Source organism: Dipodomys spectabilis, unplaced genomic scaffold, assembly GCF_019054845.1.
Source record: "Dipodomys spectabilis isolate Male_0828 unplaced genomic scaffold, ASM1905484v1 ptg000006l, whole genome shotgun sequence".
Lineage (NCBI taxonomy): Eukaryota > Metazoa > Chordata > Mammalia > Rodentia > Heteromyidae > Dipodomys > Dipodomys spectabilis.
Genome location: NW_024870683.1, coordinates 11896576 through 11919454, shown reverse-complemented (window position 1 = coordinate 11919454; position 22879 = coordinate 11896576). Strand labels below are relative to the sequence as shown.

The window sequence follows — 22879 nt, the reverse complement described above, 5'->3', positions numbered from 1 at the left end:
GATTTCTCCCTTTAGTATAGTCCCTCCCCTACTTCCACTGGATCATTTAGATTTCTAAAAATTTTAGATGTGACCATTCTATGAGTCAAACTATATATATGCATATATACATTATATATATATATATTCTTCAGTTTTTACACTTTAGAAAGTAGTATTTAAAAATATTGGCAGTGAAAAGAATTGACAATGAATATCTTTTGTAATCTGCTATCTCTCTATTTCCCCACTCCCCCCAAAATCCCTAAGAATGAACACTGCCATCCTGCCACCAATGGCAGCACTGTAGGCTATTTGCCTTTCTTTCTCTTTCACTGGCAGTTGAAGGCAAGAGATTAGTTTTATTCAACAATCAATATGTCCATAGTATCAGAATAGTGCCTGACACCCAAAGGCCATTCAAAAAATATTTGTGCAATGAATTAATATTTCTTTCTGGAAAAATTGCATCATAATTTATTGCTTATTCTTTCTCAACTCCAACAAAAACTGGGAAATTCAAGGTAAAATTGTCTTTACCAAATTACAGTGGAGGTTTATTAGCCTTACTGTGCCAATGGATGATCTGAGGCCCTTGTTAAAATAGATTCCTGACTGCCTCCTTCTTCCTGATCTAGTAGGTCTGGGTGTGGACTAGACATCTGTTTTCTGTGTGTGTGTGTGTGTTCAAGTATGTATATGTGTGAAAGTGTGTGTGTGTGTGAATGTGTGTGTATATGTGTGTGTGAATATGTGTGTGTGTGTGTGTGTGTGTGTGTGTGTGTGTGTGTGTGTGTGTGTGATAGTACTGGGGCTTGAACTCAAGGCATTAGTTTTTGTTTTGTTTTTCTTTTTGGGTCTGGTCGTGGGGCCTGAACTCTGGGCCTGGGTGCTGTCCCTCAGCTCTTCAGCTCAAGGCTAGCACTCTATCACTTGAGCCACAGCGCCACTTCCGGCTTTTTTCTTTTTGTTTATGTAGTGCTGAGGAATCGAACCCAGGGCCTCATGCATGCAAGGCAAGCGCTCTACCACTGAGCCACCTTCCCAGCCTGAAAGGCATTAGTTTTTAAGCCCAAGGTTAGCATTCTACCACTTGAGCCACATCACCACTTCCTGCTTTTTTGGTGGTTAATTGGAGATAAGAGTCTCACAGACTTTCCTACCTGGGCAATCCTCAGATCTCAGCCTCCTGAGTAGCTAGGGTTACAGGCATGAGCCAATAGTGCTCAGTTTCAGACATCTGTATTTACAGCAAACACTATAGCACTTTTGGATAGAGGCAATGTTGATACCACAGCCAGGGGATGCAGACCTGTTCTCATGGTGGAATTCTTGCAGGTATAACACATAGAGGGCCAGGGAATGATAAGGAGAGAAGGTACCATAAGTGTCTATTTAGTCCAATTCCATCACTATTCTGATGAGGAAACTGTGGCCCCCAGGAGGGTCAGAACCATCGAAGAGATCACTGGAATTAATTAAGGGCAGTTAGAAAGTATCTCCTCAGAAGCTTCATGAAATCGCTCTGTAGTCTTCATGCTGCTTACTCTGTAGGTCTAACATGTGTTTGCCACACTGCTGCTTATAGGGTATCTTGTTAACATTTAAATGGCATTTGTTGGTGCTCGGTTTTATCTGAGCAACATTTCTTGTATTTGCAGTCTGTTTCTACACTAAGTGGCATCAATGATCAGAAAACACTCAAGTGTGCTAAAAAAAATACTTGGAATGACCAACTAATGAGGATATTAAGTATATTTTCTCATTAGTAATTATGCAGGCGCTGAAGCCAAGCCCGATGTCTATATATACTTGTATTACTAAATTAAAAGCAACTGTGAGGCAGGGAATAGCAGCATTTTGAAGAGAAACAAATCAAACATGACATGTTTTGACTGCGCTGATGTACAATGATCTGAGCTCATTTTTGAGGGAGAGAAGTTTGGCCCAAAGGAGAAGTGGAGGACCCAGAGCCAGGAATGCATCACGAGCTCAGGAGCACTCATTCTGGCCTTGTGAAACACTCATTCCCTCTGTGACTTGGAACAAACCTCTTTCCTTTCCCACAGGCAGGGAGAGAGGCGCTTGTGTACTTTCGACCTTCCAGGCACATATGCTGTGACAAGAAGATTAAAACACACCCGCTGACAAGTATTTTCCCCTTCTCTTATTGATCTGATGTACTGAGAAAATCCAGCCCCATAAATATATTGTATTGGCTCATCCACTCTTGACTCAAACTGGACAGGGCAAATTCTTATTTCAAATATTTATTTAAATATAGCTGGGCACTAGTAGCTCACAGCTATAATCATAGCTACTAGGAGGCTGAGATCTGAGGATCATGGCTCAAAACCTGGGCAGGAAAATCTGTGAGATTCTTATCTTCAATTAACTAAGAAAGGGGGAAAAAGTCAGAAGTGGAGCTGTGGCTCAAGTGCCAGAGCACTAGCCTTGAGCACAAAAGCTAAGGGATGGTGCCCTAGATCCTGAGTTCAAGCTGTAGGACTGGCACAATAATATACATATATACATATATATGTTGTGAATATATGTTAAAATGTTAACACTAGTTACTGCTGTAGAGTGGGATGAGGTAGGTACAAATGAAAACTGAAGTGTCTTTCATTGTATCTACTGGTTGGCCTTTTAGAAAAGCAACTATTATTATGCTTAAAAATATAATAAGTGGGGATGGGAATGTGATTTAGTGGTAGAGTGCTTTCCTAGCATGCATGAAGCCCTGGGTTCGATTCATCAGTACCACATAAACTGAAAAAGCCAGAAGTGGCACTGTGGCTCAATTGGTAGAGTGCTAGCCTTGAGCTTCAAAAGAAGCTCAGGGACCATGCTCTGAGTTCAAGCCCTAGGACTGGCAAATACACACACACACACACACACACACACACACACACACACACACACACACACAACCATATGTATATGCATGCCAGTATTAGGGCTTGAACTCAGGGCTTGGTCCCTGAGCTTCTTTTGCTCAAGGCTAGCATTTTTGCTGGAGGCTTAGTGCTCTACCACGTGAGCCACATTTCCACTTCCAGACTTTTAGTGGTTAACTGGAAATAAGAGGCTTATGGGCTTTCCTGCCTGGGCCGGTTTCAAACCTTGACCCTTGACTACTGTGATCTGGAGCTCATCCCAGCACCCCACCAGACCTTAGGCAAGTGAGCTGACCCCATTAGGCCTTCATTTACTCCTCTCAACACATAGAAGTTGGGTGATTTCAAGATCATTTCCAGTTATATGAATTGGTAAGTATAAAATTTAAAGAGAAAATATAATAGTCTTTAAACAAAACACTGAAATAAAAATTATGTTTCAAAGACTTGGGGGCTTATGTGGGACTCTATAAAAATGTATGTGATGGTGCCTGGTTCAAAGTAAGCACTCAAATTCATTTTGTTTCCATTTCTGTACTGTTCTAATAGACAATAAAACAAATCCTAATCTTGACAAACACCGTGTTACTGAACTAGGTACAATCTTATGCATATATAAAACTTGCATTTAAGATGAAAACCTCAAGATTATAAAATCTTAACATTAGGAAGGGCTTGTTGCCATCTATAATAACCTTTCCCATGGTGAAGAATCGATATATGTTCTCCTTGATTACTTCATGTGTTTCTGATCTCACTCCTACCATAGGTAGGAGGCTTAAGAGAGCCTATTCTCAGAGCAAGATGGAAATAGAAGAGACACCCCTCCCTTATTGTTCTAGATCTACCAAGGGGAACAACAGTCTTTTTTCTTTCTTTTTTTCCATAGAGCAAGAGTGACCTAATTTCACCAAATCTCTCTTCTGATCTATATATTTCCATTTTCTCCAAACATCCCTTATAAGCTTCCAGGAACAGTGAATCTATGTTCCTCTTAAATCCCATCTTGGAACTGGACTCTGTCTTTGAAGGGTGGTCTGATGGGGCAGAGTCTATGGAAGCATGTGCAATTTGGTTCTGGTTCCATACTCCTGCTTTTGCTGCAGGTAATTCAGTCAGATAATATTGAGTGTCTATGGGATAAACTCCTGAGTTTCTTCTTAATATGAGCCACTGACAAGCCAAAGCTCTCCCTTTTTAAAAAAAATCAGAATACTGAGCTTCACATTTATTTTTGTTAACTTTCTCCGTGATGGTTTCAGCCCTTCCTGTTCCAACCTGTCGAGATCACTCCGAATGTTGATACTGACATCCATCAGATTAGCAATCCCTCCCAGCTTTCTGTCATCTGCAAATGTGATCAGCATGCTCCTGTGCCTTCATCCAAGTTTTTGATGAAAAACTCACTGTATTTTTTAAAAAGTCTTTTAATTTAGTTGATTTGGGTCCAACTTCTGGATAATTTGGAAAAGCTATCTGAAAGCAGGAAAACCCAAGCTATGAGGTCCAACCTGATTCCAAAAACAATGCAATTAAAATAAATATGCTGTGCAAAATGGAGCTAGGCCCCAAAGGTAGTATCAGTGTGACCCAGACTGTGACATGGTCAATCCACTATTTTGGACAAAGCTAACAATTAAATTGGATAAATGTTTGTTGATGAGGAGGATGACACTAGACTAACAGACTGAATGGTGCAGAGGCAAACAAACATACTGGATTGATTTTTCAGTGTGGAGACAGTTCCCAGCTGGGACAACTCAAAGTGCTGGGAGGCTCTGCCATTGAATGTGTAATTAAGGCAGAAAACTGATAATTGGATAATTTGGAACAAGGTATTTCTTTTGGAGTCTTCTCTGGATTGGCCATCAACAGTGATGTTAAATACTCTCAACAATGTCAGATTGTGTGCCTGACCCTAGCTAAGGCACTGTCTACTAGCTTCATCAGTGCTGTTGGATTGTATAGACAGGGGCTAGGGTACTTCGGGGAGCAGAGTTTTCATTCTCAAAAGTCTTTGGGAATTCTAGCACCTACTTTTACTGAAACAAGTGAGGTGATGGAACTCTGGTTATTAGGGAGCACAGGTTTTGGGTACAATGTCTCAGACACATGATTGTATTCAGGTGTGAGTTAGCTATATGATCTTGGGCAAGTTGACTCCTTAGCTTCGCCTAGTGTTAATTTCTTTTGTCAGTACAGTGGAGAATGTAACGCTTACCTTCATGGTGTAACTGCTGCTCAGTACCTGATGTGTGTGATAGTCATGCTCATTAACACATTCAACAACTGGCAGAGTAAGGAAGTCTGATAAAGATAACTACCAGCTGGGTGCTTGTGATTCATGCCTGTAACCCTAGCAGCTTGGGAGGCTGAGATCTAAGGATCCTAATTCCAAGCCAGTCTCAGAAGACAAATCTGAAAGGTTGAGGACTCTTGTTTTAGCCAGCAAAAAGTCAGAAGCGGAGCTGTGGATCAAGTAGTACAGCACCAACTTTGAGCAAAAAATACTAAGCAAGAAAGAGCACGAGGCCCTGGGTTTGAGCCCCAGTATTGGCATAAAAGCAAGGAAAAAGATAACATACAGAGCACAGTGTCAACTCATTGACAAATATTAGTATGTTTCATGCTCACAAACAACTCCAGGAAGTAGATATTATTATATTATGACACAGATGTGGAAACTGAGGCATCAAACAGTCTAACCAATTGCTCAAAGTCACCTACTAGTAAGTGGTGGTGTGGGGCTTTTCCACTAGGATTGCAGGTTTCCAAAGCCAACACTCTTCACCACTGCATTATTCTGCTACACTAGTATTTGAGACCTGACTGTAGTCAAGAGATACTACTTGTAATCAGAATAAGAGTCCTCAATCTTTGGTGCTAAGAATCCACTATGCTTCTCATGGAGTCTTGTGATCAGGTGCAGAGAGGAGATTTCACAGCCTATAATGAGGGTGAGTATGAGGACAAGAGGATCACAGCAAGTATATCAATCATTGCTGTCAACACCATAGCCTAAAAAGAGGGCACACAGCAAAGATGCACTTATATCAATTGCCACACAGTCAATCAGAAGCTTAAAATGCTGACTAGAGATGGTGAAAGCAAAATGTGGTTGTCATTGCCCACTAGTTATTACCTCTGCCCTGGTACCTTTATGTGTGACTATATTTTCTTGTCTTCCAGTGAGGATAATAGTCCCATCAACCTGTGCTTCTTTATTTATTTATTTTTATTTAATTTTTTTTTGGGGGGTCTGGTCATGGGGTCTGAACTCTGGGCCTGGGCACTGTCCCTCAGCAGTTCAGCTCAAGTCTAGCGGTCTACCACTTGAGCCACAGCACCACTTCCGGCTTTTTTCTTTTTGCTTATGTGGTGCTGAGGAATCGAACCCAGGGCCTCAGGCATGCAAGGCAAGCGCTCTACCACTGAGCCACCTTCCCAGCCCAACCTGTGCTTCTTTAAAGGATGAATGAAGCAATGTAGCACACGACATATCACTGCATGGTAATTATGATTTTTACTCCTTCCCTATGCTCTTCAGTTATATTCTGTTTTACTAGAAGTTTGCTTCTTGAAATCCCTTTTAAGAAAGGATTCGAATGGTGGCCTTAGAATAACATTTGTACATTTTTCAGAAAATTCTCTTATGGCTCTTTGTGTTTTTCAAGTATGGCAGGTGGTGGGAATTTGCAGAATTCAAATGGTGATGTTTCACTACATTCTGTATGAAATAATGATGTTGATATGTTTTGGTTAAGTTAAATAACAACACTAGTGATCATTTCTGGTTTTTTCCAAATGTGTTCATATTCCTGTGACTGATGTTCAAAATACCCCTCTGGAGTTAAATATTGTAATCATCTCCACTGTAGGGGTGAGAGAGCCAAGAGCAGGAGCCAGGTGACACAGGCAGGGAGCAGCAGAAGCAGGGTTCCACCCCAGACCCCTGATGTCAAGGCCAGAGCTTACTCCTCTCCATCAATGGTCTAATCCCTCTGAATAAGCAGCAGGTCCAATCAATGTGGATGCCATTGGCTAAACTGCTTAAGGATAACTTGAGGTCCACTCGAATGGTTTGATCACAATATGAAAATAAAACAAACACACAAAAAAAACCTAGAAGTCACTTTGTCTAGATTGTGTGTGTGTGTGTGTGTGTGTGTGTGTGTGCGTGCATGCAGGGAGGGGGAGGGGAGAATCTACAGATTGTAGTTTTCCTGGGCAGATTTTCATTGGCAGCTCTACCAAGATTCCTGCAATAATGGGTATGACAGGTGCATCTCTGTCAGGGTCATTTGTTAAGGCATTTAGAGAACCAATAAGGCAAAAGTTATGTGGTATAATGGGTGCACTGAATTGCTAAATGAAATGAGAACTATAAGAAAGGGTATAAAAACAGTCTAGCATGATGTTAGGCACAAAGCTAATCAACTCTCATTGCTATTATCATGAATAGACATTCTGCTCATACATTTGAAAGCAGGACATCATAAAACTTACTCTGGAATAATCAAGGTCTCTGGGTGTGGAGTCTGTTAAAGCTCGCACGAGGGCATTCATCATACAGATAGGAGGAGAAGGCGGAGAGGGCTGAGAAGGTTCCTGCTGTAGTGGGCTCTTTGGTTTGGAAGGCAGCCGACCTCTTCTCCCTTTCAGACTATCTGTACGAACAACTGATGCAGAGAGAGAGAAAAAGAAAACCACGTTTCAAGATTATGTTTTGAATAGGCATAAATCACACCAAGGAACATAAACACAGAGTTGGGCAATTAATGAGATCAACTGTTTGAAAGTGGTCATAAGTTTGGAGTAATACTTAATGAAAATCTAATGTGAATTGAAACTGCATGCTTACATTTGGTAAGGAATTCAATAGAAGCAAGAGGTATTGTACACAGGCTTTCTACTGATTTTGAGAAATTAGAATAAGTAGTCTTCAATTATATTTAAATGTAAATATGAAGCATAAAATGTAAACATATAAAAATCTTGGAAAGAAAAAAAACTGAGAAAATGTGATGCCCCGATGTAAATATTAGCAGTTGTTAGTGAAATCTGAGAACATACAAAGCAAACTGTTGAAAGCAGTACATCCATACCTTCTTTAACCATCCCAACACTGAGACACTTCTGAAATCGACAATACTGACATCGGTTTCGACGTCTCTTGTCTACTGGGCAGTTTTTATTTGCCAGGCAAACATATTTTGCATTTTTCTGCACCGTTCTCTGAGAAAAGACAATACAGAGATAGTCAACTACTAGTTTCTGGAAAGAGGTAAGACCTGACAAGATGTATTTTAATTACAATGTGAAAAGCGACAGTGCAATTCGTATAATTAGATAAATTTAATTTCCTAACACGCTAGCCTGCAGGAAAAACAATTTTATTAGTGTTAGCTGCTGACAATGAAAATCATCTTGGATTGTTCTGAGGCAAGTCTCATGAGACACCCAACTCTGAATGATAAAATCATATCTGAAATTACCAGGTCAACATATCATACCTTGGAGGATTAGATTATCTCCACTTTTAATATCCCTTTGGGAACAATTTTCTACTTGTTTCACTCCCCTGATTATTGCTGACCTTATTAAAATAAAATCAGAATTATCTGAGATGTACTTCTCATGCTATCACTATTGTAAGTCAAATATCGCAGTAGCTGGCTTTGTTACCCAATAGAGATGAAATCATAAAAAAAGAATCAGGATTTATCATGCTTAAACATGTAAAGAATAATATTCCAATTCAAAAGGAAATTTACTTCATTGACCTATGTAGTTTATTTAATCTTTAAAGCATAAATATGGAAATCTAGCCACTTTCAATCTTTGAAAACAGAATCTTAAAACTGGACACTAAAAATCACTATCATAGCTAAGGAAGAAAAACCTCAAAGGCAAATAAGAACAGAAAAAAGAAATATGAAAGTCATATACTTTCAGTGAATATTCCCATTAATAGGTTGTTTAATAAATGACTATTGATGCAAAACCAATCAAGTCATATTGTAAAAGACATATCATAAACTTGGGCTTGGATATAAAAATAACCCCATATTTTTCAGAATCACATAGGATTTGGAAGTGACACATGGAAGGATAATTAAACATATTTTATGCTCCAAATGTAAAAGAATACTTGCTTTTTAATTGAAAACATTTGTGCAAGTGGATGCATTTTTATTGCTCAAATTTACCTGGATCTATACAACCCCATATAGAAAGAAAGTTAGAATTTATTTGGGAAGTCTGGGCTACATAAAAGGGGGGGAAACAAAAACAAAACAACAAAAAACAAAAAAAAAAGGTAGGTAATTTGGACTTTGTGTCCAAAATCCTGGGTTTACTTTGAACCCTTTATTTTCCATCATCTTTATTCCCTTGTTTCAATCTTGACAGTATCCTCTTGTAACTGCATTTTAGGATGTGGTTTCTGGATTGCTTATGTAAAATGTAATATATGTGTCAAATCTCAGCCATGTCTTCCCAGTCTAAAATGCAAAATTTCAAGACACACAGACTTCAGGTTTCCAGCATTTAAGTTCTCAGCAGCCTGCAAGGATAGGAAGTTGTTTTTCCTGAATGAAGCCCTCTTTCATTGAACATGCAGTCATTTCTAACACTCTATTCCTTGCCATTATCTTCAAGGCGATATGCCAATTTAAATGCTGTTGGCATTTTGTTTCAGGTATACATTTTCCCAATAACCTGAAGCCTTCCCCACATTTGTGTGTGCCTGCACAGTTTAAGGACAGGGAGAGATCGTTACGGTTCAATCACTGAATTCCCATCATTAACTGCACTTCATGTCACATTTTTAAAGAATTCAATTTAATGGTAGAAAGCCACTGGGTAAAACCTGCTCCCATTCCCTTAATTAACAGATCTGTGGGGTAGGTTCTTCTCTTCCTACCCCCTCCATTTCAAGTATAGATTTGTTTCCAAGGGATGACTGAAGCAAAAGGAAAAGCTGCTGGGGAAATATTTCATGAACATTTCTAGGTTTGGAATATGTTTCCACCATATTTTTGGTGAACCCTTAATTATTTGAGGGATGGTTAATTACAGTTCTCCTAGCTGTGTGTCTTTCTTTTCTTCCTTTCTGCTGCCTGTTTTACTGCCCTTAAGCATTTCCACTGGAATGCTGTAACATCCACCTGCTAAACCAATGCAGTTTTTTGAAAGTAACTAAAAGAGCACAAATAGTTAAGACAGAAAAAAAAAAGGCCAACATTCAGGTTCAATGCAACCTAAGATTTTGCATTGAAAACATCATAATCTGACATACCTGTAGGGCACTTAATGTGCTGCAAAATCATCCCGCAACTGTTTTCCCATTTAAATAGAAAATTCAATTAACATAAAAAATGACTGTTGCAATTGCTTTAAGGAGAGGGAGGAGGTTTGGGAGAAGAGGCGGGGGCAGGGAGGATAACTCGGATACACTACTTACATGGGTGGAAATGTCACAATAAAACTCCCTGTGTACAACTAAAGTGTGATGATAAAAAATGAATTAATTAAAAAAATTAACTGTTGTTTGTTGGTGTGTACACCCACCCATAACATTAATTTTACAAATACTATGTAGTTTTCATTCTACAATGTACTGTTCATGGTCTCTAAAAGATTATAAAGTGTGTGTGTGTGTGTGTGTGTGTGTGTGTGTGTGTGTGTGTGTGTACACACTGAGAGGAAAACTGAGGCCTAGTAAGAAGTATCATGCCTAATCTCGTGTTATTGGAAAGGGACAGATTAGGGCTTCTATTTGAATCTCCAATTCCAGCATGCTCTCATAGAGACTCTTGGCCTCTCTGATCCTAGTTACCATCAGTATCTTGCTTCCTTGTATGACTTGTGGAGTCTGCAAATGCCTGAAACAATGAAGGGGCAGTAGGTTGGGGTGAAGAAGGTGGTAGAGAAATGCCTAAAGCAGTCTGAGAATGAATGACAAAAGGCAGAACGGCAAGAAAAGGAGACAGCTGCCCAATCCTGACCCTCAAAGTGGTGGTGAGAGCACTGAACACTAGAGTCAAGCCAGTTGGACCCATTACACTAACTGTTAAACCGGGCAAGCATAAGCTTGCCCTGGGTCTGAGTATCCCAGGACTTCACTTCCTCATGTGTATGGGGAGGATGAAGACCTTCCCAGTGTGAGTTTCTTCCGTGGGTCTAGGAGACCAAAGGAGAATTGGTCCTTTCAAACCAATGCTGAAATCTGGCAGCTGTAGCTCAGAGGTTGTCAGAGAATAGAGTGGTTTGGTGAGGCTCCAACATCTATTTTCTACAGAAGAAATTGCCCCAGACTGCATCGAGCCAGGTAGTTGCCTGAATCTCTTTCTGCAGAACTATGAAAAGCATGTGCACTGGGTGGGTGCACACAAACATGAGCAGCCTCTTGCCTCTAAGTGTTCCTCCTTGGTGTCTAAATCACCCTGCTTTGGCTCAGACCCTCCACTTCATCTATGAAGCAAGGACCACCACTATCTACCTACCTGTGAGATACTGTGAATAAAAAAAAGAAAAAGAAAAAAAGCTGGTGAGTGACCAAAATTCAATCTACTCAATCTCAGCTCTATCTAAGAGTCCCAGCTCTTTCTTACTGGGAGGATTAAGTGAGATCCAGCGATCCCGAGAGTTTGCCCTGCAGATCCTATCTCTCAGACAGCCTAGATGGACAGACAATACTGCCATGAGGGTTTTGCATTGTTAAAGTCATAGATCATTCTGAGCATCTACTGAAAGCTCTGCCCTGGGGTGGGGGTCGGGGGGGGGGGGGACCCTCCTAAGGTCATTTCAAGGTCAGAAGGAGAGCCCTCAAGTTCACCTGGGCAGCTTCTTATACACAGGCCCCTGGTAAGTGATTGTCACCTCTCAGAAGAAGGGTATGTGACCGTCACCTCTCAGGAGAAGGGCACCCGCCTGGATGTGTGTTTCAGCACAGGGCTGGCTGCCGAGGGGAGAGGAGGGGGGCTGTCCAGGGTGGGCATGCAACTCACCTTAAAGAAGCCCTTGCAGCCCTCGCAGGTGCGCACCCCATAATGCTGGCAGGCGGCGTTGTCCCCGCACACGGCGCACGTGCCCTCCCCGGACGACGAGCTCCTGTTGGGCGGCGATGGCAAACTGGGGCTCTCTCCCAGCAGGCTGGACGCCGTGGGGGACGTCGTGAGGCCCAGCGGGGAGAAGGCCAGCGTGGCCGGCCTCTTGGCCAGCGGCAGCCCGTACGGGTGGCCCTCGAGCGCAGCGGCCTGGCTGCCCGCGGCGGCGGCCGCGGCGGCCGCGGCTCCCAGCGGCAGGCTGAGCGCGGCGGCGGCCGTCGGGTCGTAACCCAGGTGGTGGCCGCCGGCGGCGGCGGCGGCGGGGCTGTGCGCCGGCGGGTGGGGCGACGAGGGCTTGAAATGGAAGAGCGGGAAGCGCGCACCGGCCACCGAGGGCACCGCCTTCATCTGCGGATCCAGCAGCGGGCCCGGAGCAAGGCAGCCGGGAGCAGAGGGCAGCGTGTCGTCCCACAGCGCGCCGGCCTGCGGGGGGAAGCCCTGCGTGGTGGGGGTGGACGGCGGGGACTGCTTGAAGTACATGGAGGTGCTGGGCAGTACTTCGTCCTCTGGACCAGACGGAGGAGGAGGGATGGATGGCTGCGGCTGCTGCTGCTGTGGCTGTGGCTGCTGTTGCTGGTGATGGTGGTGGTGGTGGTGATGGTGGTGATGGTGATGGTGGTACCCGTGCGCGCGGCCCTCCTCCATCTTGATCAAAGACCTCGGCCCCGACGGCTGCATTTGGTACAGGCAGGAGGGTTTGAGTTCATAGCTGCTTCCCTCCATGAAAGTACTGAAGCTGGGCAAGGACGTCGTGGCCGTGGCCGTGATCTCCGTGCTGCTGAGGTTCATGGTCAGCTTGTCGTAGTCAGGGTTCATGATTTCCGCGGTGTATTCCGAGCCATAGGTCTGCACTGCATAACTGTAGCCTGGAGGCGAAGGGCTATACTGGGCTTGCACGCAGGGCATATCTGCAGGGACAGGCAAGAAGGTCTCAGGAGCAAGGCCACACTTCTTTCCTGGTTAACAGGCAGCATTAACAGGTTAACTGCTGTCTAAATGTGGGAAGCCAGAGGAGGTGACATCCTCTCCTCCTTCTGGTGGCTTACTCTCTTCCTCCCTGGCAAGACAGCTGAATCCCCAGCGAACAAAGAGGCTGAGGGACACCAGAAGCTGGCCTACCCAGAATGTCTGCACCCATCTTCTCTTCCTTGCTTTATTCTCCACCAGATCTGGAAACTTGATGTCTTCTCTCATAAACCCAGAGATGATATTATTAATGATGAATTATTATTATAAGTAGCTCTGAGTCCTATAAATTTAAGGTAGTGACCTCCTCAGCCATAAGGCAGGAGGACAAAAGGAAAGCCAGTGAATGCTCCGTTGGTTACTTTTAGGAGAAAGAGGCTATTGGTTCTTCCATGGCGCGCACGCGCAAATACACACAGACACACAGACACACAGACACACACACACACACACACACACACACACACACTGATTTGTAAACCTACCAGTTAGTCAAAAAGATGTCCTATGTGGGACTTACTGGCCAAGAGAGATGGTGACATTGTAACATTTTACAAGTGCCAACTGAGGCTGCCCACACACGTCCTGGTGGTTGGTTGCTTCCCACCCCCTTCCCATTCCTCTCCACGAGACTAGCAGCCTGTACAAACTGGACCCTGTTGATGACTTCAGCCAGCTAGGTGGCGAAGTGGGAATGTAGGCCCAGGAAATGGACTCGGGGGAGTTTGTGCCATCTGCAAAGAAAAAGATCAGCAGCTGCAACAGCACACCCACCAAATCTGCTCTCTGTCATACACTACACACACACACACACACACACACACACACACACACACACACACACACATACACACACACACACACACACACACACACATACACACACACACACACACACACACACACACACACACACACACACACATACACACACATATATGTTTCCTAATTTGGATTTATAAGCTATCAGTGGCTGTTTTATGACAACACTCACTCATAATAGGCAAGTAAGTAGGTATTTTCATATGATCAAAGAATTAGATCCATAGAAAAGAAGAAAGCAATTTTGGAACAGATTTGCTTTCTCTGCTAGTTTGACTACATGGAGCCCCAAAGAGACTGGTATCCAAGCTGACTACTGCTGCTCAGAGAGGAACTGGGGGAAAAGGTTCTGAGAATTATTGATGCTAGTGAGTGATCTATCTAATGACTTTCCTTCTTCATAGTTAAATAGAAGTGGTAAAATGGGCAGTTTCTGGTGGTTGGTTTTTCTGAGCCAAAGGAAAACCAGGTACTTCTGGTCTGTTTGGAGTGTCTGATGTAAAAGGTGTGACTAATAGAAAAGTGAGTTCTTCACATTTCCTTTGACATAGTTCTCTTACCCACATTTCCAAATCTGATTGAGTCATGCGGGTATGGGATGCAATCTTGACTTGAAAAAAGGTGAGGAGGGCCTGTTGGAAAAAGCAGTGATGAAGGGAGAGACAGAGACAGAGGTGGGGGGGGGGAGAAAGAGAAGGAGGGAGAGAGAGAGAGAAAGAGAGAGGCTAGTTCAGGCCTGTCTTTTTTCAAGAAAGGCTCTTAAATACATACGAACTAATCTGAAGTTGAGGGTTACTTATCTTAGTGTCCAGTTTGTTGGGATGAAATGAAAAGCTAATCATTTAATAGAAAGAACACTGCTCTTCTATCCTCTCCCCTCCCTTCAGTGCCTCTGGGATTTCTCCCTTGGTCTTTTCTGTCTTTACTGTCATTCACTACTGATTTCTTTTGTGTCTCCCTGAAGTTTCCAGCTGGAAGATGATGAGCTTTTGGGGACTCTGTTCAATTGGTCTGCATATATTTCTGGTGCCTACCCAGGCCTAACACTTAGTAATATTTTTAAGGAGGTGGTGCAAACTACTGGGTTTGGGCCTTCTCTTTTTTTGCCAAACTTCTATTTATGCATTGGCTTTTGGTTCAATTATGTTCCCCCTTTCCCTTGAAGCTCAACCTCTCAAACGTCATCACCCAAGTGATTCTGGTTTTATATAAACACAAATGCTCTTTAGTGCTCTAAGTAATCCTATACATCTTGAACCAATATACTAGATATAAGAGGAGAGTGAAAATTAAGACATGAAAATGTATACAAGATCCTAAGCTACTGGAATATTTGCAAATTTTCTTAGGGAAAAGGTAATTTTGAGAAATGCAGCGCTTAGTTTTTATCTGGCTGCTCCATTTGGTAGCAACAGGGTGTGGTATACAGAGGAGCTTCGTGCATGGAAGCCACCTGCGCTGTGAAATACAGGGCCAGCAGCCGCTGAGTTGGCACTGGGCAAGTTGACCAGCCTGCCTGCTGAGTGTGTGGTTCTCCCACCCACTTCTCCCTGGCTCCTGAAGGTTAAGGTGTCCTGCTTTCAAACCTACCTGGAGGATATCTTGTGCGCTGAATGGTGGGGCTGGGGGTCTCTCCAGCAGAGGCTGAGAGTGTAGGAGGAGGAGACGTCCCGCGAGGCGAGTTGGTGCTGCCAGGCTCTGCAGAGGGTCCAGGCTCAGGGCCCGGGCTTGCCGGGCTGCGTTCTCCCGCAGTGGGTTCTGCAGGCATCGAGAAGGAGAAAACACACATGGGCGGTGAGACCAGGCTGGGTCGCTGATCCCTTTTGCTGGGCAAATGGAGAGTGCGTGTGGGTGGGTGGGTGGGGAGGACGGTACGGGAGCCGGTTGAAAAGGGTTTAAAAAATTATATTGATGATTATTGCAAAGGATGCTCTTAAGGTGAAGGAAAGGTGCTTAAGGGGTCCCAGAATCCCAGGGCAGGAAGCGTCACATTGTCTTGGGGAAAGCAGCCCACTGCTCCGCGGCTTTGTGGCACGCGATCTGAGAAAACCCCCGCAGCCTGTCAACGCCCGCAAATTAATCTCTGCCCCCCATGATTAGTTCCGAGCCCTCGAAATCCAGGGGGGGGGGAACCCCAACCAAATAAAAGTGAACACTTGAGGGACCCATTTCAGCCGGAATTTGGGAGTCCGTGGGTGTGCACGAGCGGAACATAGGCAATTTTCCAACTCTACCCCTCACCCCACCCCTCAAATACGAATTTTATACGTTGCATAGGAAATGCACCAGGGCTGGAACGAATGCGTGAATGCCTCGAGGAATTAAAAAAGTCCGGGCTTTTCATTCTAAATGCTAATGGAGCTTCACTTCTATTAGCCGCGAGTTTCAGGGGCCAAGGGTCAAACAAACAAAAGGGCACAAGTGGAAAGAAGGCCAGCCAGCAGCCGCGCTGGAACCGGCGCGGGGCAGCCGGCGCGTCCCCGACTGGTGGGGCGGGCTGAGGAAGGTCCCCTGCCCTCAGCAGGCGGGGTCCTCCAGGGTGGGGCGGCTTTGAGGCTCTCCGGGCACCGGTGGCTTTGAAGGGGCGCATCCCGGGGGGAGCGCCGGGAGCAGCTCGCCCAGCCAGGGTCTCAGCGCACAGCCCTAACGAAACTTTGCAGCTGAAAACGCTGCTGGGCTGGCCAGGGGAAAGGATCTGATTGCCGCAAAGAATGGCCTATGGCGCCCCCTTTGCTCCGGGTGGGCACAGTTCGAAGGGTAGGAACTGGATGGAAGAAATCATAACAGCAATAATAAAAAATCCCAAAGCCAACAACAAAACCTCTCCAAGGCGCTGGAGAGCAGGTCGTGTAAGTTTCCTCTCCTGTGACTCCGGTGTCTGGCTCTGGCTTGTAGTAAAAGAAAAAAAAGGGGGGGGACTCCGAGCTACCAGGTCCTGGGAACCCTCCACCACTAGGAAGTTGGGGGATTCCCTTGTCACCCTCCTCCCCTCCGTCCCCCCAACCCAAGCTGCTCCCACAGAAAACTGTAGCGCTGGCCCAAGTAGATCTTCCCACCGCAAGAACATAGACTCGTCTCCTCGCATCTTCAAAAGGGGGGGGGGGTCTTCCAGCCATCGTCCTCACCCCCCTCCCACTGTGGGTGTCTGCATCCCTGCCTCTCCCGAGGCACCTTACAAGCAGAGTCTTTTTCTAAGGTGAGGCTTCTTATTAACTCCCGTGGGCGCGGGTCTCGTGTCCCCACGGAAGGGGTTTCTGTCCAGAAACCCAGCGTTTTCTAGGGATCTCTCTTCCTACTGCCCCAGCGGAGCGCCCCATCTCTCTCTCTCTCTCTCTCTCTCTCTCTCTCTCTCTCTCTCTCTCTCTCTCCCCACCCCCCCCCCCACCTCTCCTCTGCCCCTTCCACCCCTCCCCAAATCGCCGGTTACCTAGGCAAAGGCTCTGCGCCTGGAAACACGTTCTGCTGCTGCGGTTCGCGGCCGCCGGGGTCCGGGGCACAGAGCCTTGGGGTTGTAAATTAGGAAGAAATAACTACCTCTGTCAAAGCCCCTTTCTTTCTCGTGGGCAGACGAAAGGAACACCCCCGTGTTCCCCTCCCGGTGGTGAAGTGTGTGGAGGAAACCGTGAAACACACCATTGTGACCCGGGCTCCGGCGCGGAGTTTCCATCCGTGATGAGTGGGGGCGGAGGTTGGGCGGGGGCAAGAGGCATGGAGCAGACGCGGACAGCCCGGGAGAAGGCAGATTCGCAGAAAGACCTCGGGAGACTAGACAAACCGCGGGGAGAATTTCTGTGAGCGCGCGCGCAGGGTCCCGGGGAAAGAGGTGCGGGATTTGCTTGGGAGAAGCGAGGCCCGGGTAGGATGCGGGTGGGGGTTGGGGGGAGTCTTTGAAAGTCACGTTACAGCGCATCGTGTTCCGCTACAATAACTCGAATAAAGTACTTTCATTCATTGTGCCCACGATCCGCGTTGGGCAGCTATTCTATTTCCCCCACCCAGTCCGGTTCTATTTTAAAAAAACAAAAACAAAACACTTCTCAGTGGTGGGGAGGGGAGATCTAGGATTGGGTTCGCGCTGGAAGGACTGCCCTGCACCTCTCTTCCTCCCGGCATCCCCCCTCCCACCCCCCAAATCCTGCGATAGCAGCTGGTAGAGATTTCCAATCACGCAACTCCTGGCCAGCAATTCTTAGGTAATCCAAGGGGGCATCAACAAAAGGCAACCTCCGAGAACGTTCTTGGAAATCAAGGGGCCGAGAGCTTCCTCCCTCCGACGGCCCGAAGATTCCAACAGGTTTGAGAGGTGCCTTTCTTTGGAAGCCAGTCTCGGCAGGCAGGCTGCGCTCGGCAGGCCCGCTCTCCTCTCGCCACCGAGAACTTTCATTTCTACGGAAGAGTTAAGGAAAAACACGCCGGGCAAACTTCCTCCAAAAGCGCGAATTCTATCCGTGAGAAGTAAACTCTGTCCTTCCCACACCGTAAAACCAAGCCCTCCGCAGGAGAAGGGACACCGTCCCCACGCGTGCCGGGGCGCGCGAGTCAGCAATTACAACCCGATTACCTCCAAAGAGACAAGTGTTAAACCGGCCGGGCGGCGACGCCAGGCAGACGTGCCTCGCGGAGCCCCAGGCTCATTTCAATACAACAAGCCACATTCCTACAATTAGGACCTCTTTCCCGAGATCTCCCGGGCTTCTCTGCAAACTCTAGCCACTGCTATCCAAGACCTTTCCTCCCCCCCCTTCCCAAGCCTCCCCCCCTCCCCCCCCCCACAGTCTCAAGCTTTCTTCCAGACAACCAGTTCCCTTCCACCATTCAGGTACATTGCACTCGGACTCACCAAAGCCCCTACTTCCAATCCTACTTAAAAGGCAGGAAAATTACAGCCGTTCATCACCCCGGCTTGCAACTCCCTGCCGCCGCCGCCGCCGCCGCCGCCGAGAGCATCATTACCATGACAACTAGAGCCGAAATACCCTGAATTACATCGCTGGAACTGCTACAGCGCAAATCCCCGTCCTCCTCTTTGTTAGAGGCTTTTTCGCCTCTACGGGGGTGGGGAGAGGAATCCCACAAGCTCCAGAGTCCCCGAAGGCCCCGCTCACCGGGGAAAAGTTTCCCATCAGAGCCCACCACCGATCGCTTTGGCAAAGCAAAGCTAAATAAAGCGGGAATAAGATGGGGGGGGGGGGCGCGTGCGTGTGTGCGCGAGTGTGTATGTGTGTGTGTGCGTGCGCGTGTGTGTGTGTGGTGGACCCCACACTCAAAAGTTATCCATTTCGGGAGCGACGCTTCCCAGCGCGCCAACTTTCAAGCAAGTCCCCCCCCCACACACACACTCTCTCATCCCGGCCTTTAAAAAAAATAAAGCTGGACTCATCCCATACGTACTTGAGTGCTGTGGCGGTTCCGTCTTTAGAGCGAGTTTCTAGAGAGCTGCCTCGAAATCTGCACTGGGAAGCCAGGTGGTGATGGTGGTGGTGGTGTGTGTAGGGGGGTGTCCGGTCACAGCTGCTGTCCCGGGAGGATTGCGGTGTACAAGCCCAGCGGCTCCCAGGAGCGGTGGGCGACTGGCGGGGAGATGCTGCGGTCCCGACTCATGGGAGAGCGCCGCCGAGAGGTTCCGCCGGCCGTCCGGTCTCCGGTGGCGACCCAGGGAGGGGTGGGCGGTTAGGCGGCCGCCGCGCTTCCCACCTCCACGGCCGCTGTCCGCGCTGTCAGCGTCTCAAAGTGAGCCAGGAGGGGCCGTCCGGCTGCGGCGCGGCGCGGCGCGGCACTAGCACCGGCGAGAGGGGTGTGAGCGCGCGCGAGAGAAAGAGTGGAGAGTGTGTGTGCGCCGAGCGTGTGTGTGTGTGTGTAGTGTGTGTGCGTGTGTGTGCGAGTGAGGGAGCAGCGGGTGTGTGAGCGTGTCTGTGTATGGGGAGCGGAGGAGGAGCAGGAGCTGGAGGGGTGGGGGGCGGGAGGCAGGAGACTCCGCTCTCCCGGCTGCGCGTTCGCCTGCTCTCCCGGCACGTCATTTATGCCACAGGAGCCCTAGCGGCCTCTCCATAGAGTGCCTGGAATGCGATACGTCAATGTGACGCCATGGGACGCTACGTCACCCTCCTCCTCCCTCCCCTGGCCCAGCCGGTTCCGCGTGTGCGAGGGAGGGTGTCTGAGTGTGTGTTTGTGCTTATGTGTGTGTGTGCGCGCGCGCGCCCGCGCGTTTTCCCCGGACCGCACAATGGAAAGTGAGCGGTAGTTGCCCCATCCAGCCCGGGGGTGGGGTGGGGTGGGGAGGTGGGGTGGGAGGGCTGGCTGCGCTCGGCGCGGCCCGCCCCTTCGCGGTGGTGCCGCTGCCCGCTGGGGCGTGCGTTTTCGGGAGAGTGCTGGAGCCCGCCCCGCGGGTCAGGCGGGACCGCCCAGCTGTCAGGCCGGGGTGGTGGTGGGGGGGGGGGGGAGGAACTAGAGTTGGGACCAGTGCTGCTGGCGCGTTCTCCGGGCTGCCCCGAGGCACTGAGCCCGGGGGTCAGGGGGGGTAAGGGAAAGCTCCGCCAGCCAGCTTCTCCGAGTGACCTGGCATCCGAGGGCTGAAAGGAGTCTGGCACCCACCACCAGCCCGAAGACTCCCCGAGGTGCAGCTGCGCTTTCCTCGTGGAAAGGTTCTAAAACTGTGTACGTCTTTCTGGCCCTCGGTGCCTAGGCTGGGCGCACGGGTTCGCCCCGGGATGCTAATGGCCCGAGGGATACGGATTTTTATTTTATTTGAATTTCATGGTGTGAGTCTCCTAACTGGACACATTGTAATCCAACGAAGTGCACATCTCTCATCCACCTGCACCCTCCCCCAGAAACTACTTAATGTGCATAACACACACACACACACACACACACACACACACACACACACACACGTGTTGAACAGCGGAGTGTGGCTGTTGTAGATCCTTCCTCCTCCCCAGCGCCGGGTCAGAAATGCAACTCGCACCTAGCACTTTCACTTTTTTTTTTTTGATGGTGGCAGATGCTTCCCCTTCCATTGCTCAAAAGAAACATCTCAAGAATCAATCAACAGGATTTATTAGTCTGTCTCTCCCTGGGGCACCGCCTCTGGTCTCCTGGGACTCATTTGTCGGGAGATGGTGTGGCCAAAGCCTGGGCTGGGGGCGACTGTATGAGAGAGAGAAAAAAATCTTCCTGGAAATGATGAATTTCAGTGTGAGTTTCTTGCTGAAAACAAAACAAACATGTCACCCTTTAACGCTTCCTAATTGCGAAGGCTGCTGTCCCTTTTAGAAATGGGTTTCTGAGAAAATATTTCGAGTGCAACAATGGACAAGACAGAACCCTGGGTGGTCCGCTTGACTCAGATGGGACATTTTTATTTTTTTGACCCGTCCGGGTCTTTTGCGGGTGGGGACGGCCGAGTTGAAGGGGAAAGATCCGCTGGTCCGCACCACTTGTTTCAGAGTCGAAGGAGCTTCCAGCCAGGACCAGAAACTTGAAAGCAACATAGATGGCTGCGTGTGTCTCTCGCTCTTCGCCTCCACCTCCACTCCAGGCAGGCTGCCGGTGTGGAGACCTCTGTGGGAGGATGCTCCAAAAGTTGACCTAGCGCCGAGGAACCGAGCCCCGGCGCCCCGGCGCGTTCCTCTCCAGTCTCCGAAGGCAGGAGGGCGCTGCTACATTGTATCCATTCAATGGCTGGAAGAGGAGGGGGGGCGGTGGTGAGCAGGACCTGGAGCCGCGCGGCGCTGACGCACGCGAGGCGCGTGATTGACGCAGGCGATGTTACTAAATTCGGCGCTTGGCCTGGCCCCGCCGCCGGCGCGCGCGGCAGATAGCGGAGTAGGCTCCCCTCGGTCACCCCCGCCCCGCTCCATTCAGCGCCGCGCGGGGCGGGGCGGGGCGGGGCTGGAGGAGGACGGGCGGCACGGGAGGGGCGGGGCGCGCGGAGTGCGCGCGTACGCGCGCGCGCGCGCTCGGCCTCGCCGGGATCCGGCCGAACCAAATATAGTCCGGGCCTGGCTATTTTTAGCGGGAGGCCTCGGGCGCGAGTGCGCCGCGCCCGTCAAGGGGTGTGTATGGTGGTGGTGGTGGTAGGGGGGGCTCCTCGACCCCGCCCCGAGTGCGGACGGTTTCGGGGGTGGGAGCGGTGGAGTCGCCATCTTGGACTCGGCTCGACCCCCTCCCTCCCTCCCTCTCTCTTCCCCCCCTCCTCCGCCCCCCTGTCTGGTGACCGGTGATGTCGGCGCCGGGGGTCGGGGTGAGTGGGTTGTGAGCCGTGGGGCGCGCGGGCCGGGCGGAGGGGAACCGGGCGGGGTGGGGATGCGGGGTCCGCCTGGAGAGGCGGCGCGGGCGGGCCGGGCGGGGCGCGCGGCCCGAGGGCGGTGCGCGCTCGCGCTGGGTGGGATGGGAGAGGGGTGCGGGTGGGAAGGCGAGCAGGGCGGGGGCGGGGAGTGGAGGGGGACGGTGATCCCCGCCCGCCCGGGTGCCGGGCCGGCCCGGAGTCGCGCGGGGCGGAGCCGTCCGCGGCCACCACTTCCTGAGAGCCGGGGATACCCCTCCCGGACGTCACGGAGGAGCCGGGGCGGCGGTGGCGGCCCGGGGCTCATCCTGCACTTGCATCACGGGTGCAGCAGCAGCTGCTCGGCTCCTTGGTGGCTTCCCCCCCCCCCCCCCCCCCCCCCGTTGAGTAACTACTTTGTTAACTGAAAATACCGTGACGGGCCAGTGTGATCACCAGCTCCAGACCTCAAAGAAAGTGAAGCTGTCAGGCAAGCGGAGGGGAGACTCCCCCAGCCGGCTGCGGCGGTATCTGGTGGGTGGGTGGGTGTGTTAAGAGAAGCACTTGACAGTTTCCACGTATTACTTCTTGCCTAACTCTGCACCCTCGAGAAGGTTTAAAAATACTTTTTATTTCCATGCTGTCAAAAACAACAACAACAACAACAACAAAAATCTCATCTGTGTTCTGCACACCACCCATGCCTCTACCACCCTCTTCCCCCTTTCAGTCTCAGCCATCTCGGGCAGAACTGGGATCAGCGCGAGCCCTAAAATTAGGGATTCACTGCGTGGTTTACTGGTTTCTAACGCCTTGCCCATCAGGGTCGTTATAAA

The 22879-nt window shown here is 48.7% G+C and overlaps 1 protein-coding gene and 1 long non-coding RNA gene across 3 annotated transcripts in view; one reads left to right on the top strand and one right to left on the bottom strand.

Moving 5' to 3' along the window:
* Positions 1 to 15529, bottom strand: part of Nr4a3 (nuclear receptor subfamily 4 group A member 3) — a 39703-nt gene extending 24174 nt beyond the window's left edge. Inside the window, exons 1-4 of one of the 2 annotated variants that reach the window (XM_042698949.1) lie at positions 15368 to 15529; positions 11891 to 12897; positions 7985 to 8114; positions 7386 to 7558 (exon numbers count right to left, since the gene is read on the bottom strand). In XM_042698949.1, the coding sequence (XP_042554883.1) occupies positions 7386 to 7558; positions 7985 to 8114; positions 11891 to 12895 (1308 nt within the window). In that variant the 5' untranslated portion in view covers positions 12896 to 12897; positions 15368 to 15529. Of the gene's footprint in view, positions 1 to 7385; positions 7559 to 7984; positions 8115 to 11890; positions 12898 to 14337; positions 14360 to 15367 lie in introns of those variants that run through there. The other variant, XM_042698959.1, reaches the window with a different exon arrangement.
* Positions 12211 to 22879, top strand: part of LOC122124239 — a 28441-nt gene continuing 17772 nt past the window's right edge. The window contains exon 1 of the long non-coding RNA XR_006150508.1: positions 12211 to 12223. This is a non-coding gene — a long non-coding RNA (uncharacterized LOC122124239). The remainder of the gene's footprint in view (positions 12224 to 22879) is intronic.